Source organism: Carassius carassius, chromosome 38 (genome assembly GCF_963082965.1).
Source record: "Carassius carassius chromosome 38, fCarCar2.1, whole genome shotgun sequence".
In the NCBI taxonomy this organism is placed as follows: Eukaryota; Metazoa; Chordata; class Actinopteri; order Cypriniformes; family Cyprinidae; genus Carassius; species Carassius carassius.
Window position 1 is genome coordinate 24967493 of NC_081792.1, and position 16582 is coordinate 24984074.

Sequence of the window (16582 nt, forward strand, 5' to 3'; positions counted from 1 at the left end):
ACCAGACAGAGAAATACAGACTTCAAATGGAGCCAGCAACAAACAACTCATTATATCCTAGCATGACAAACAGGCAAAAATAATTAAGAACATTTTGTACATCTACAATGTGTCAGTGCTGATTTTCAAGATGTTTTTCTTCTTTGAAAACATATTTTTATCATGTGAACCCTATTACATGCTCTTAGCCATACAGTCAGAGACAGATAATGCCCATCACTGCACTTAATTTACTTAGAGCAGGTCACTCGCATTTCAGAGCAATCCTTTTACTTTTCAAATGTGCCACTTAAAAAAAAAAAAACTAATTAAATACATTTATTAATATTAATTACTAGTGTTTTAAAAGTTTGGGTTCAGTAAAGAGAGAAAGAAAGAAATGAATACTTTAATTGAAATTAATATTCAGATGCATTAAATTGATCAAAAGTGACAGTGAAGACATTAATAATGTTAAAAGATATTATTTTTCAAATAAATACTATTTTCTCTTTCAACTTTCAACCAAAATATTAAACAACTGTTTTTATCATTGATGATAAAAAAAATTTGTCTTGAGCAGCAAATCAGCACATTTGAATGATTTCTGAATGATCATGTAACACTTTAGATATGATGCTGAAAATTCAGCTTCGCTACACAGGAATAAATTACATTTTAAAACATTCAAATAGAAAACAATAATTTTAAATTGTAACATTATTTTTAAATATTACTGTTTTTACTGTATTTTGTATCAAATTAAACGGCCCCTGATAAGCTCCATTTAACCTGATAATCTTACCGGCCACAAATTTTGGAAAGGTTGTTCATATGAACATCATATTAATCACAAATAATAATGAAATAATTAAAACAAATCTGAACATCTCATAATTAACTACATAAAGCAATATTGCTACTAAATCCATATTTCATGTACAGTAGTTTGAGTCATATTCTGCTCTTTTGTTTTGTTCATGGTTTTCAAAAATGTCTCACTTGGTCTCTATTAAGATATCAGCATTGGCAGGATTCAGCACCGCATTACAGATCAGCTCCTGAGTCACCGGGATGGACTTGTTCATGGACACACACAGATCGGACAGGTAGTCCAAAAACCTAAACATAAACAGCACATGGAAACATGTCAGACTTCTCTCTCTCTTTCTTGGGACTTATATACTGTGAGCAACAAAGTTTTGGTATTGCTCTCAAACTTTAGGAAAAGCTCTTTTGTCTTTGCAGTACACTCTCTCCCACCTTGGTTCACGGTTTTTCCTCACAAGGCTGACAAAAGTGTCAATTTCTGCCGCCGTGATGTGCTTCTCTAAGAGCTTGCGGTTGTTGTGGAGGAGGGCCGTTATTGTATCTTCAGCCAACACGTCGTAGCCGATCTGTTTCTGCATGAAGCGGAACTGCTTGGCAATGTATTCCTGGACAAGGGGCACAAAGAGACAAAGTGACTCTTTCTGTTCTTTCATTCGTCAGACCTGCCACCCATTCTCTTATAGAGCCAGTTTTGGACAGAAAAAAAACACGTTTATATGAGGATAAAGCATGAATCCAATTGTAGGGATGGTATAGTGTGTTGGCAAGTTAATAGGTTCAGACCCCGCAAGGCTTGTCATTAAGCCCCTGATCAAGGCACATGTACTGTTGGCTTTGGATAGAAGTGTCAGCTGAATGACAATTTACAAATTCTAACAATATTCTGTTGAATAGGTTTATTATAGTTAACTAAAACTAAAATCAAAAACAAACAAAAGTAAGAACATACTTATTTAAATAAAAATGATAACTAAAACCTAATAAATACTACATAGACAACCTTAAAAAAGTCCAAATTAAATCACAAAAAATAAAATTCAAAATATTAACAAAAAATATAATAGTATATCAATAACACAAAAACTGCTATCAAGTAATTAAAATATTTAAACCACAATGTATTTACATCTAATCTCTTCTTAAAGACAGAAAATAAATAGATGAATTCATCCATATCAAGCAGTTTGTGGCTATATTTTCAGCCAGTGGCCTCTGAAAATGTTTGCATCAATATCTCTATAAATGACCGGGTTTGTGGTTGGTATGACACTTTGATTCTAATTCAGTTTCACCATAAGAAGAATGCAGATTACTTTTGTTATTCATAAAGACTGTCTTTCTGCATTCAATGAGATGTTTTTGCTCTGGCAGCGACTTTGTGAGTGCATATGTGTGTGCGTATGTGTGTGTATGTGAGAGAGAGAGCAAGAGAGAGAGAGAGAGAGAGAGAGAGAGAACGGGAACTTCCGCTGCCAATAAGTTAATAAATCAATAAACCATGCAAAAAAATTATTAAATGTATAATTAATCATATTGATCAATACATTAATCACAGATGAATATATGATCCAGACGTTTAGATGGCATTACCGTACATATAGTTTTTAGAATTATTTCAAGAGTTAAAAAATATTCATTAGACATCTGTAATGTTGGAAACCACAGGAAGTCACACTCATGCCTGCAGACAGAGATATCATCTTGAAGTTTATGAATATAGCTGAGAGAATCAAAACGAAGGCAAGCTGAATTGAATCGTATCAGCAAGGCTTTAGAGAACACAAACAAACTTTGGGTTCTGCATTTTCACAATATGATTTTTTTTCTCAAGAGAAAAAACAATTATGGAACTCTCATTAAATATTGTATAATATGAATCATTTTATGAGATCTGTGAGGTTGAAGGTTGAAGCAGAGATGCTCTGATGTCGGCTTGTGTTCCTGCAGACCCACCTGGTTCTTCCTGTAGTCCTGCTGTGAATGCCGCAGCACACGGTAGCACAGTCTGCAGATGTGCCTGAAGGGTGCATGTCTCTGGTCACTCAGCTCCTCCAGACGCAACATGGGCCCATCACCACTGTCTGTGAATGGGGCCTGAAGCAGCTTGAAGATCTGTTGATGGAGAAAGTAAGGAGACTGGAATGAATACTACATCTGGTGTATCTACACTCTTGGCATCTATGGTTCCATGAAGAACGGTCACCATGCTTATAAGCTTTCACATTGCACAGAAGGTTCTGTGGTAGAAAAGGTTCTTTAGATTATTTAAAAATTCTTAACACCAAGAAAAAAAGTATATTTTAAGAACTGTTCGCTAAAAAGTTAGTTGTAGGACCATAAAATGGTTCTTTTGTGGAAAAAACCCTTTTGGAATCTTCATTATGGTCTATGGAAACAAAAGTCATTCTGATCAAAACTTTAAGAGGTTTAAGTTGTTCTAAACTAATGAAAGGGAATTGAATTTCTTCAGGTTTGGATGAAATGTTGTTATCATCTATAGTATAAATAGTGTTTAACAGCAAAAGGTAACCTTGATAACAATTGTATTTCTGCTTTCCCAAATGCGCCACCTGCTGTCCAAGAGTGATTTTGCATTTCCATTCAACCCTGATGATTTGTTGCCCTCAATGTGAAATTTTAACTGTTCGATGGAAAATAAAATAAGAACAACTTGGATATTAAGGTATCTAGAATTATTTGATTCATAATTTAAGTATTTTCAACGGATCTCATATGCAGTGTCTACTGAGGGTTTCTTATTTTAGACTAGTAAGTGCACATTTGGCTTTTCTAAATGCTCTTTTTAAAGTGAAGGATGTGTATTTTAGGCACTACAAGTGGTGAAGTGTGAGGTATTGAAGAACATCCTACTTGTTTCAAGATATTCTGCTCTCTCATGAGTTTCTGCCGTTCACGGTCAGGTTTATTGACCATGATCTCCAAAACATCCTGCCCATTGTTTGGAATGTCCACCACAAAAAACACAAGGTCCTCGAGAAGCTTAGTGACAAACCTACAAAATGCACAGAGAAAAGAAGGTCATGTTGATTGTAATGTCATGTTAAACTCTTAACAGGCCCTAATCAAGGACAAAATCCTTGGTGGGAAATGTTCTACATTCATTAAACGAGGTCAAAGCAAAAGCATTTATTCAGGGGTCACTAAAGGACTGATGCACTTTCCAAGCATTACTCTCAAGGGTCATACCTTCTTTCATTCTGAGTGATTGTGCCCTTCTCCAGCTTGCCAGCGATGGATGCCAACACTTTACTGGCATCATTGGCAAAGTCTAGGTCCCTCACCTCCGCAGGAGGGACTGGCACAATGGCGAAGGCTTCTTTATCTTCTTTGATAGGTGATGTGCCAATCTGAAATAAAAAACAAAATGCAATTTAGTGCAACACTAATACGAAGTGTTAATAAAACAAATTAAATTGCATGAGAAGTGGTTTTGGTGAATTACTTAAAACCCACCCGTAACATAACCGGCTTCTCCTCCTCTTTGTCGATGGGGTTGTTGGTGCTGTGGACCCATGTATTGGTGCACAAGTGCCTCAGTCTCACATAGGAGTTCCTGAGGATGAAACAATTGATAAAAGACTCAATAACAATAACACACATTAGAGATATCAAAATGTACGATCTGCTTAATAATATATAAACTGCTATGACACATAGGTGCTCATATATACTTAGCATTACTATTTATTGAGAAAAATGATCCAGTGTTGCCTATCTGTTATTTGCAAAAGTATGCAAATCTTTGCTGTCAATATCTGGTGTGGCCCCCTTTTGCAGCAATAACTGCAGCTAAATGTTTCTTGTAACTGCTGATCAGTGCTGCACAACGGCTTGTAGGAATTTTAGCCCATTCCTCAGTACAAAACCGCTTCAATTCAGTGATGTTGGCGGGTTTCCTCCTATGAACTGCTTGCTTCAAGTCCTTCCACAACATTTCAATTGGATTAAGGTCCGGACTTTGGTTCAGTCATTCCAAAAAAAAAAATTTGCTCTTCTTTAACCATTCTTTGGTACAGTGTTAATTTTGGCAGGCATTTTTTATTAAGTCTTAGTCTTAAGACGATAATGCTTAATATTTAGTCACATTTTAGTCATTTGAGTCTTTCACAGTTTTAGTCGATGAAAAGTCATAGCATTTTTGTCAACTTTAAGTCACTACTTTTAGTTAATAGTTTTAGCCAACTAGTTACCAAAATTTATTTTGGTAGCTATTTTATATGTAGTTTTCAAATTAAAATAATCATTAATTCTTCTCTCTTTAGACCAAATCAATTAAGCTTATGAGAAATTTGAATCAAGGACTGAATTTGGAAAATCTTGAATAAATTATGACAATTTTCATTTTCATATATATATAAAGAAACACAATAAGACAAATACAATAGAGATACAAATTAAACTCATTTTTCAGATACTGTAGGTTTTACTTAACATGAATACATTTATTTAACATCCTTTGTTGGTTAAAATTAATGATAGATAGGTATTTAATTTGGAATGCAGTCCTTTTAAGACGGAAGGTATGCATGAAATACTGACACACGTTAAATTTTCAGACACCTGTTCACGTTCACTTAATCCATAACCTACTGTATTCACGTGATATACTCTACACGATAAACATTTGGACTGTTGTGTGTATTTGAGCGCTGAGAACTGATCGCGGGTTGTATATTAGAACTGAGGAAGTGGAGCGTGCGCACGTGCGAGAGAGAGCACTTCTATCAGCATGATTTCGCCTATCCTGCCTTCACTAACTTTAAGTTAATAGACAACGAATTGTGACTCCTGGGAAAAACTGGATGTCTGGTTACCTCATCCCTACCCCTTCAGGTGCTGAGGTCATTGTTTCAGATCGCTAGTTCGCATTTTATTAGTCTATCCATCCACTGCAGCTAGACTAGATATGCAAACGGCCCTTATTCGATTGCAATCCAATGACAGGGACGCACATTTTGAAAGACAATAGCCTATAGGATGCATTTTGAATGTCCGGTAGTCCTCAAATAACATTATAGTCCAGTCTCGTCTAGTTAAAGAAGACGCGGCATAAATTTCGTCATAATTTCGTCATCAGATATTATTTTTAGCTCGTCATCGTCTCATCTTAGCCACAGAAAAAATTTTCATTAACAAATATTTTTCGTCGTCTTCTTTGAATGAAATTAACACTGCTTTGGTAGAACGACATGAATCCAACATTTAAGACCAAACAGTGGTTCTATTGAGGATGTTATGAAGTTATGGAACATAATATTTGTTAAGTCAGATGTAATTGAGCTCTTTTGCAATTGTATCAGATATGTTCCGGTGTTTCTGACATAATAAGTTTAAGTAATTAGCTTTAAAGGGTTAGTTTACCCAAAAATGAAAATTAGGCTGCGCTTTACTCACCCCGAGGCATCCTAGGTGTATAAGACTTTATTCTTTCAGACGAATCCAGATGGAGTTATATTAAAAATTGTCTTTGATCTGTCAAGCGGTTTCATGGCACTCAGCAGGTGTTGCATTCCTTCAGTCCAAAAGACATGAAATAAAAAACGCCCATCCATAAAAATAAAAAAGGTGTCTCACACAGCTCTCCTCCTGTAGTGAATCGATATCCATATTCAAAACATAATAATCACTTTAATCTAGTGTACGCTCACTGTTGTAAACGAAGCAGTTCCGGGGGAATGATGTATGAGGTCAGCTTAGCGCATGCGCTGTTCATAAGTAACGAACACAGAAACGCAGCGGAGAGATCAAAACAAACAACAATCACTAATTAGAAGTATAAGGATTTGTAAAGAAGAATGTCAGAGGATTTCGATATAAGCCAAGAGGAGACTGGTTTTCCTTTGCTAAAGTAAGGAAACTTTGCTTCTTTTGATCCTGTAAACAAATATTAGTTTTCACAAGACTCACGGGGGCACGTGTAGCGCTGAACTCATATGTCATTCCCCTGGAACTGCTTCTGTGTACAACTGTTGACGCAAGCTAGATTAAAGTATTATGTTTTGAATATGGATATTTTTCATACAAAAACACATCGATTAGCTACAGGGGGCCTTTGTTCACCCCCCGGAGCCAATGCAAGCTACTTTTTTTTATGGAAGTGCGCTTTTTATTTAACTTCTTTTGGACTGAAGGAATGCAAATCCCGCTAACTGCAATGATAGAGCTTGAAAGATCAAAGACAATTTTTTATATAACTCCGACTGGATTCGTCTGAGAGAAGAAAGTGATATACACCTAGGATGCCTCGGGGCTGAGTAAAACGCAGCCTCATTTTCATTTTGGGGTGAATTAACCCTTTAATGCTTGTTTATTTCTAGACTTAAGTTGTTCTGGTTGTATTGCTCAATCCAAAAATTAACCTTTCCTCAGTTCATGCCGCTGACTCCAACCGTGCTTGCAGGAAGCTATGGCAGTAACACACACACACACACACCTTATGGCTATCAAAGCCTCTATTGTTCTTAGTGTGTAAGTGTGTGTGGTGTATAAACACACCCCTACGAGCAAGTTCAATACCTGTCAGGCCAGATTGTTAATTCACTCTTGCTCTACTAAATCGCCTAAAGCACAATTCACCTGTTCACATTACTCTTGCACACTAAGGCAATGTTCACAATGCATTCCACCGTATTCACACTGCAATCTAATATGTTTTTCACAAGATTGTTAACATGATATTTTAAATGCTGCACTGGTTTAAACAGGCAATTCTTCTAAACTGAGCAGCATGTGTAAAAACACTGTGGCTTAATCAGAAATATGTATTTAAAAGAGAGAGAGAGAGAGAGAGAGACAATGAGTCAAGTTTATACTCAGTGGAGGATTGTGACAAATTGCATGAGAGGAAGCAATTAAAAAAATGTTTTAATAATGGTACAAAGACCAATACTGACGTAAAGAAATACTTCACCCAGGACATGATTTGGCCATTTTTTTTCCTTTGGTGCATGTGTGAGAGAGATTGTCACCTCTAAAACATGCGGTCAACTCCAAAAGTTTTGGAATTTTTTTTTTATACTTTTTTTTTAAATGCTGAATGACGAAGGAACATAATAATCTCAAAAGTTATCTGAAACAGTAAAATAGACACTTTACTTGCATTTGATATTCTTTCTATGTATATTAAATCAGTTTTGTACATTTAAATTACATATAAACACAATTACATACTGCAGTTAACTATAATCTGGACATCTTCGTGCGATTCACTCATTAAATCTCAAAACTGAATATCCCCCATTATGTTCTGATTCTGAGCTGTAAGGAAGATTACTTCATAAAAACCACTTTCCAAGTGATTGGTTATATAAATAAGGGAATCTGGGGGTGGATGGTTACGCAAAATCTGGCTTCTGTTTTAGCAACATGTTTCAACAACATGGAAAGATATCATGCTGGCAAAGTGCACGGTCACCCTGATTTCCTGCCTCCTCACCCTGTTGGGACTTTCCTGGCTATTTTCAGAAAGAAAAATCAGAATTTACAGGTATCTAAATGAGGAAAACACACACACACACAGAATGTGACACATGCACGCTCCACCCTAGAAGCTTTTGGGTTTTGTGGAATGTGGACAAAGAGTGTGACGGATGCGTGAGTAGACGTGATCTCATGTGTGCATTTTTCCAAGTTTAGCTTCTCTCTTGTTAAAGAGTTAAAAACAAACAAAAAGAGTCACCAGACCTCAAGAGATCCAAGACATCATGAGATATAGGTGACTTTCAGAACCAGGAAAATGTGTGTTTGCAAAATGACATATGTCCTGTGACTTATATCCATAGCTGCAAGAATCAGACACACAAGTCTGTTTTCTCATTTGGTTCATTTAGTGTTGTTTTCTACTTAATTCAAATATCCTGCAGGCCTAAAAACATAACCAGCTGCTGCATGTATTTTGGATGGGCTTTCATGTCCACAGTCTGGGGCAAAATCTTAAGTCTGATCATGTTTCACTCTACACAACTTTTTCAGGCAACAGAAAGTGAGGGAATCAGAGAAAGAGGCATGAAATGGTCATAAACAGGAATCTCACATTACTCTGAGCTCAAACTGACAGCAGCAAGCCTGCCACTCCAACTCAAAGACTGATTAACCCTGACCTGCCAACACAGCCTCTGCATGCACCAATAAATCATATACAATTGTATTTTGTCATCTAGTGGGGTAAATTGCTGTGTTTACAGATCAAATTTTACTCCTGAAAAGACTACATTTTGCATAAAAAGGACACTTTTTAAATTTTTTTGCAGTTTTACATTATTTACATCAGTGTCTCAGCAAATTGTGTTATACTTGACAATTTTTTTTCCCAGTAAATTATAATTCATCCATTGGTGGTTTGGTTTGTTGCTTACCTGTGTGTACGCTATGTGTGTGTGTATATGTGTATGTATATATACATATATAAATATATACATATACATACAGTATATATATATATAGAAGTTTCTTCTGCTCATCAAGCCTGCATTTATTTGATCAAAAATACAGAAAAAATAGTAATATTGTGAAATATTACAACTTAAAATAATAGTTTTCTATTTGAATATACTTAAAAAAAATAATTTATTCCTGTGATGCAAAGCTGAATTTTCAGCATCATTACTCCAGCCTTCAGTGTCACATGTAACATCCAGTCTATCACATGATCATTTAGAAATCATTCTAATACTCTGATTTATTATGAGTGTTGGAAACAGTTCTGCTGTCTAATATATTTGATGAATACAAGGTTAAAAAGAACTGCTTTTATTCAAAATAAAAATAATAAAATTCTAATAATATATTTTCTTTACTATCACTTTTTAATCAATTTAACACATCCTTGCTGAATAAAAGTATTGATTTTATTTAAAAAAAAAAGATAGAAAAAAAATTACTGACCCCCAAATTACTGACCAGTAGTGTATATTGTTATTACAAAATATTTATATTTTAAAAACATAGTTTCTTTTTTTTGTTTTTTTTCATCAAAGTATCCTAAAAAAGTATCACATGTTCTGAAAAAATATTAAGCAGCAGAACTGTTTCCAACTTTGATAATGAATCATCATATTAGAATGATTTCTAAAGGATCATGTGATAATGATCCTAAAATTTAATAAAATTTAAAATAAATTTAAAAACAATTATTTTAAATTGTAATAATATATCACAATATTACATTTTATTTTGTGTATTTTTGATCAAATAAATGCAGGCTTGATGAGCAGAAGAAACTTCTTTCAAAAACATTAAAAATAGTAATGTTTCCAAACTTTTGGACTGTACTGTATGTGTGTGTGTGTGTATGTATGTATATGTGTGTGTACGTGTGTGTGTGTATATATATATATATATATATATATATATATATACACACACAGACTGTACACACACACACGTATACATATTTTTGTCAATTGTTTAAAATCCAGGGCTCACGCAACATTCAATCATTAATTCCTAATTCATCATATAGCCTTCTAAAAAGCACATTAAGACTGTTCAGGTAGGTTTGTATAGTATCACTACATCAATTAATGACATATTAAGTTTTGAACTGTAAAATTTAAACCTGTACTGTATTTAGAGATGGTTATACCTTGAGTGACTTTACTGGTATGAACCAAAAACGGTCCAATGTGTACCTGGGTACGAGGGAGTCTCCTCCTCTGAGGGTGGTGGGATCCAGCTCAAATATGGAGGAGATGTCATTGCCATCGGGGACCGACACGAGGGTGTACATGACCTTCTCGTTGGGCGTTCGCAGACGTGCTCGCAGAGCTTCATGTTCTGAGTCAAGCTAGAGCAGAGAGGAGAACACATAACCATGAAGACACAACACTTCGCTCGGCTTATTGTTATGTTACTGAGATAAAAACGGTCTTAAGTGATGCCATTAGCAGATGTTTACTTCCATGTTTACAAGTTCGCATGTGACCTGAAATTCCTCAGAGCTTCCAAGAATATGAAATCTCTTGATCAGTCTCACAGTGAAGTGTATGTGGGTTCCAGCAAAACAAGTCTACCTTTTTTTTTTAAGACAACAATAGTGCTAACTGCTGTTCTTGGTTCATTTCAGGGAAACTCAGGGGAAATTTCCACTAGACTGTCACAAAATGTCACAAACCTGTTCAAAGGGTCTGTTATCAAGAAACAATGATTAAATTGAGAACAGTGAGCAAAGCTTAGTAAGGTCCTGCACACTAGCAACAGGAGGGACCGCTTAAAACGAGTCGTGGTGTTATACTGCCACCTACAGGTCACAAGCTGCACTGCTCAAACTGCTTTACTTAACTATAGTGCCGCCTTGTGGTTGGTTAAAGAATACATTCTAGAAATGATAAACTGTTAAATAAAATGATAAATTCAATAGAAAAAAAACAGCTAAACAAATTATTAAATAATTTTTTTATTACTTCCTTTTCATTTATTTGTTTTAAGTTAAATAGTGCATTTTTGTTCTGAAATGAAACTAATATTTTTTTTTTCCAAAGTAATATTCTAGGGGGTTCAATTCAAGTTAGATTCAACAGCATTTATGTCATAAAATCATTATTATTATTATTATTATTATTTTGACTTGTTCCTGATTTTCTTATTTTAAAAAATTAATAAATCTGTAATGCATTTTAAGGTTTTAAAAATAGAAATGTGAAGCTTGTATCTATGTTAAAATAACTACATTATTTGTTCATTAAAATATGTCAGTACAGTTCCTACATTTTGGATATTTCTCTTTGGATGTAAACGGTCACCATTCTGTATCCATGCACGAATAATGCAAAAGTTAAAGGGTTTACTTTCTATAATAATAATAGTTTTAATATCTGATATTTAAATTTTGCACAGACAGTGCTGGTAGGGATTTTACATTTACATTTCATGTTTTGTAGCTAAACTTTCGAAATAATGTGTGTTTTAATATTTAATTTGATGTGCATTCAAACTAAAACCAAAACTAAACTATATAAAACAAATCAATAATTTAAATAAGGCTGATGAAAATTAATCGGAAATAACAAGTACCTGAAATATTAATTAATATTAAGTTCAAGTATTAACTTTATTAAAACTCAAACGAAAATAAAACTGTATGACAACTATCTAGAAATATCAAAAAGACAGAAAAAACGAACATAAAATTACTAAGACTAAAAATGAAATAAAAACAATTCAAATAAAAAATAAAAGCCAATTCAAAATATTTATAAATTCTAAAATAGTCTATAGATAAAACTAAAATAACACTGACTGAATTTTGCCCACAAACGCTGTTAATATATCATAACGTACAGAACCACATTTTAAATCTATAATGAGCAATAAAATCAAACAAAACTGCACAAAACACAAACACATACTGTATAGAAAAATGTGGAGCTATGCAAAGAGAATTATAGGGAACAACTAAAGGCCTTTGACATGAAGATGAAGCTACACAAGCGTTGTATGTGAGCAGGTCTGACAGTACCTGGAAGTTAAAGGGTGAAAAATCTGCCACCTGGAAAAGAAATCAAAAATTCAGACAGCAGTTTAGATAAGCTGATAATACACCCAAATTATATGCCATCTATTCAACAGAAATATAACTACTTACAGATGAACGTGATTCCTGTGACTCTTCCTCATAGTCAGGATTAACCTGTGGACAGATAAAGCACCAAAAATGTCCTCAAAATGCTAAAGGAATCAGATTATTTTATTTGACATGCAACTGATCAGGAAATTGATTGATCCCTTTTTTTTCTGGTTTATGTCAAAATATCCTTAAACATTTCTGGCTACCCAAGCTAGCCACGTTCAAACAACAGCACCACGGAAGTGATTAAAGCTGCACTATGTAAGATTTAACCAATTTGGCATCTTACGGAGCAAAAATCAGCTCAAGTCAGGTTTGAGGCTGTGATGCTGAAATTCTTACAGACTGCAGAGAAAATCTAGAGGAAGTTAGTAAGGTTCCCTACCCAGTGGGAGAGGTTAGTGCTGATCTGGGAACAGCTGAGGGAGGATCCCAGGCTAGTAGAACACACCTCACTCACCTCTGCTGCCAGGTAGTGTCCTGTGGCCAAGTGTTTGAACCTGAAAAGACTATTCCAGTAACCGGCACCACCACGACATGGGTCATGATGAACCACCTGAAACATGAGATTGGGAGGAATATCACAGTTAGCGTTTAGATAGATATATATACACACTATGGAGCTGTTGAATGCTTTAATCTGATTGGCTGATGAATGTTCTTACAGCCTACAACAGCAAAAGAATTACAACCCACAACAATACTGACAAAGCAAATTAATATAGTAAGTAAAAGATGTTTCTATGTTTTTGCCACAAAGTTATGTTTTATTATGTATGGAAGGCACATACTCTATTTACAGGTGCATTTCAATAAATTAAATTGTCGTTGAAAAGTTAATTTCAGTAATCAATTGTGAAACTGGTGTATTAAATTCAATGCATACAGATTGAAGTAGTTTAAGCCTTTGGTTCTTTCAATTGTGATGATTTTGGCTAATATTTAACAAAAACTCAACAAATTAGAATACTTCATAAGACAAATTAAAAAAAAGCCTGTTTCACACATACTCCGTCTGCAGTCCGTGTGCGTTACGTATGTGGTGCAGAAGCAGCACGGACTCATTGTGCTTTCACACAGGATGCGTTTACAGTCCACTACTGATCCGCGGCTGTTTAGGCCACAAACACAACATTTGTCCATTATTTTGATTTCAAGCATTGTGATACTCTTTTATCATAGTACAGGAACAATCTTTCATAGACATGAATTTAAACTCAAATATAAACAACGTATTACTCATGCATTTGACTGCTAGGTTTGTATAATAAGTTGCTGAAGCAAACGGCAAAACATTTAAACACAACATTTAACCTACTTTTCTTGTTAGGCTATCACAAACATTTCAAATTAAAACTCACCACTGACAGAAACAGTCGACTCTCGTGCCTTTTGAATTTAAATCTTTATTACAAGCAATCCAACGGGTCTTAAATAACTTCGTTTTCCTGCCTCTATAAAAGTGCATATATTAGGTCGCCTTGTTTATATAAAGTTGCTCTTTTTCTTGTTTTAAACCTAGCCAAAAACCCATGTGTTGTGTGTAAAACACAGTAGGCTTTAAATAGTATACACAATCCACAATCGCGTGCAGTGTGATCGCTGGAATCCGTTAATATGGGTGTGTAAAAGAATACGCAACGCATACGCACTGCAGACGTAGTATGTGTGAAACAGGCGTAAGACCTTATGCACAGACACATAACGCTTTCTGCTGTTTGTTTTTGTGATTATTTTGTAGTTAAATGTTGAGTTATGAGAGATCACAAAAAAACGACATAATTTTGTTGTTCCACACTCGCTAAATAACAAAAAAAAGTGAATAAACATTATAAAGCCAAAGAGGAAAGCTCTAGGACTTCTCACTAGTCCCCTTTCACAGCCTCATTGTTTATACTCGGACTCTTGCAAACACAAACTTTTCAACTTGTAGATTTTAAATAAAGATTGAATTTAAGATTAATAGAGTTGGGGGAAGCATATCGTTGGTGACATAAGTCAAGTGACTGTGTTGTAGTCAGTTTGTAACCTTATTTTAGTTTTTATTTCTGGCGATAGTATTTACGTCATTTAATGAACTCCTGTTAATTTGTGAAGATTATCTTAATCGACAACACATGCAACTCACCTCCACTTCCCACAATGCTTTGCTGCTAGTGGCAGAGGTAGCGGACTGGCGGCCAGTGGTTCGCAGGAACACATATTGGTTCTTCCTGTGTTCATCGCAAGTTAGAAACTTCTCCTGCTCGGCATGAAACAGCCGAACCACGTCACCCTTAGCAGCCAGAAAGAAGTTATAAGCAACATCACATTCTAACATATATCATGTGTCTGTGAGGCACCTACTCCTTTAAGAATGGCTTCCTTGTTGTCACTCCATTTCATAAATAAAACAATCTTCCAGCTAGTGTTGCAGTTCACAGAGTTCACCTGAGGAGAACGGAGAGGACAAAGGGAGGAGGGGGCGTCATAAGACAAACTGTGGTATTTTTTGAGCATGAGCACTTACTAAAAACAATCATTCACAATGCAGAGACATTCTGGCAGAGAAAGTGGCTCTTAAATTCATGTTATCATAGCATAATAGCTTTCACACTAACACTGTGTTCAAGATGTTTTAATTGCATAGACATTAATTCCAGTTTTATGCAGCAGAAGTTAATTTAGCGATGGTTTACAGACAGTACGTTTCCATTTAAAGCATTTATTGCCAAGCCATTAAGAGCAAAATTGTACTTATAGTGTTATTTACATACATTCACACTACATGGTGTAATGCACAAAAGTATAAAACTGAAAGAAAAAGCAGATAAACCTCGTTGCAGCCAGGATTGTCTACCAACTGATGGCTGCTGGCATGTAGAGGCTGTCCTGCATTTACTGGATTCAAAACCACTTTGTCCCCAATAACAACCTAAATGAGAAAAAAGCTCAAAATTAGAACATGTTTTGTGAAGAAATTGTTTGTGGTTGTAGCATGAGCATTGACAGGCTGTCCCTCACAATTTTTTTGGGACTTACATGAAATGACTGTCACGTCAACAACTGGGAGGTAAAGCCAGGAAAGTAAGTAAATAAATATGCAAGCAAGCAACTAAATAATCTGAACAGATTTGAATAAAATTAATAAATTTATTAAATTAATTGTATTTTTTGGTCAAACTCACAAGCATACACTATGATGTGAAGTGAAATGCTTTTTATGACCTTCTGAACGTAGAATTAAATTTAACAAAAATAAATCAGAAATAAAAACATCAGAAATAGAATGTTCAACAATGTAGAAAATATAATTTAAAAATTATAAGACAATGTATAAAAAAACAAGGATAAGATACAATGTATTATTATTCATTTGTAATTTATTAAGATCATCCATTAATTAATTAATTAATTGTTTATTAATAAACAATTCATTAAATATATTATTTTATATTAAATAAACTGGTTATTTTTTTAACTAAATGATTGTGTTTTTCTACCACCCTAACCTAGAAGACATTGAAACTTTAACTTTATAACTAAATTACTGCCTAGCAGACTGGCACATACACAAAAAAATTCAATAACGCATCTATATAACAGATTTTGATGTATACTGAAATCTACTAATCTTAAAATAAAGAAATTGTAATATACTGTATTTAAACTCATTTCACTAACTGCTTTTAAACTGTATAGATCAAGACAACCAAATTTAAGTAGTGCCACAGTTTTGCATTCATTTATATAAGACAAGGCTCCATTTAGTTTCAAACTATTGTAGAGGCTTTTCGTTACAGAGGCTCGGTGTCAGTGATGTTCTGCCACAGAGGCCATTTTAATGGCATTAGCAGGGGAATTCAATGCTGTGAGCTCTGACATCATGTAATGGTCACTGGAAGCTGATGTAAAAATACGCTTTACCCCAGAGATCAGCAGCGGATGACACCCCATGTCCCCCATACAAAAACATCTAATGGAGCAAACGAAGACTGTTTTATGTCTGGTTCTGTTTAGATTACATCTTTTCCAGATGGTTAAAAGTTGGATCTACAGCTCAGGCCATTTAGAGCCCCGGTACATAGCATAGCAAATTTGACAATCCAAGTTCCATTTATTAAGTTCTAAATTCAGCCTTACACCAAGGAATTGACTAAGACTGCTTGAAAACAAGTGTAGGCTTCTGCATTTATATAATTTGGCACA

General features: G+C 34.8%; 1 protein-coding gene across 1 annotated transcript in view; it reads right to left on the reverse strand.

The window, feature by feature from the left end:
• The window catches only part of LOC132119620 (inositol 1,4,5-trisphosphate receptor type 1-like), a 118522-nt gene that overhangs the window by 80377 nt on the left and 21563 nt on the right, over positions 1 to 16582 (reverse strand). Inside the window, exons 7-19 of the mRNA XM_059529742.1 lie at positions 15210 to 15308; positions 14741 to 14824; positions 14523 to 14669; positions 12846 to 12950; positions 12413 to 12457; positions 12287 to 12316; positions 10461 to 10615; positions 4285 to 4384; positions 4018 to 4178; positions 3682 to 3823; positions 2764 to 2922; positions 1243 to 1415; positions 982 to 1101 (exon numbers count right to left, since the gene is read on the reverse strand). Coding sequence (XP_059385725.1) covers positions 982 to 1101; positions 1243 to 1415; positions 2764 to 2922; positions 3682 to 3823; positions 4018 to 4178; positions 4285 to 4384; positions 10461 to 10615; positions 12287 to 12316; positions 12413 to 12457; positions 12846 to 12950; positions 14523 to 14669; positions 14741 to 14824; positions 15210 to 15308 — 1520 coding nt within the window. The remainder of the gene's footprint in view (positions 1 to 981; positions 1102 to 1242; positions 1416 to 2763; positions 2923 to 3681; positions 3824 to 4017; positions 4179 to 4284; positions 4385 to 10460; positions 10616 to 12286; positions 12317 to 12412; positions 12458 to 12845; positions 12951 to 14522; positions 14670 to 14740; positions 14825 to 15209; positions 15309 to 16582) is intronic.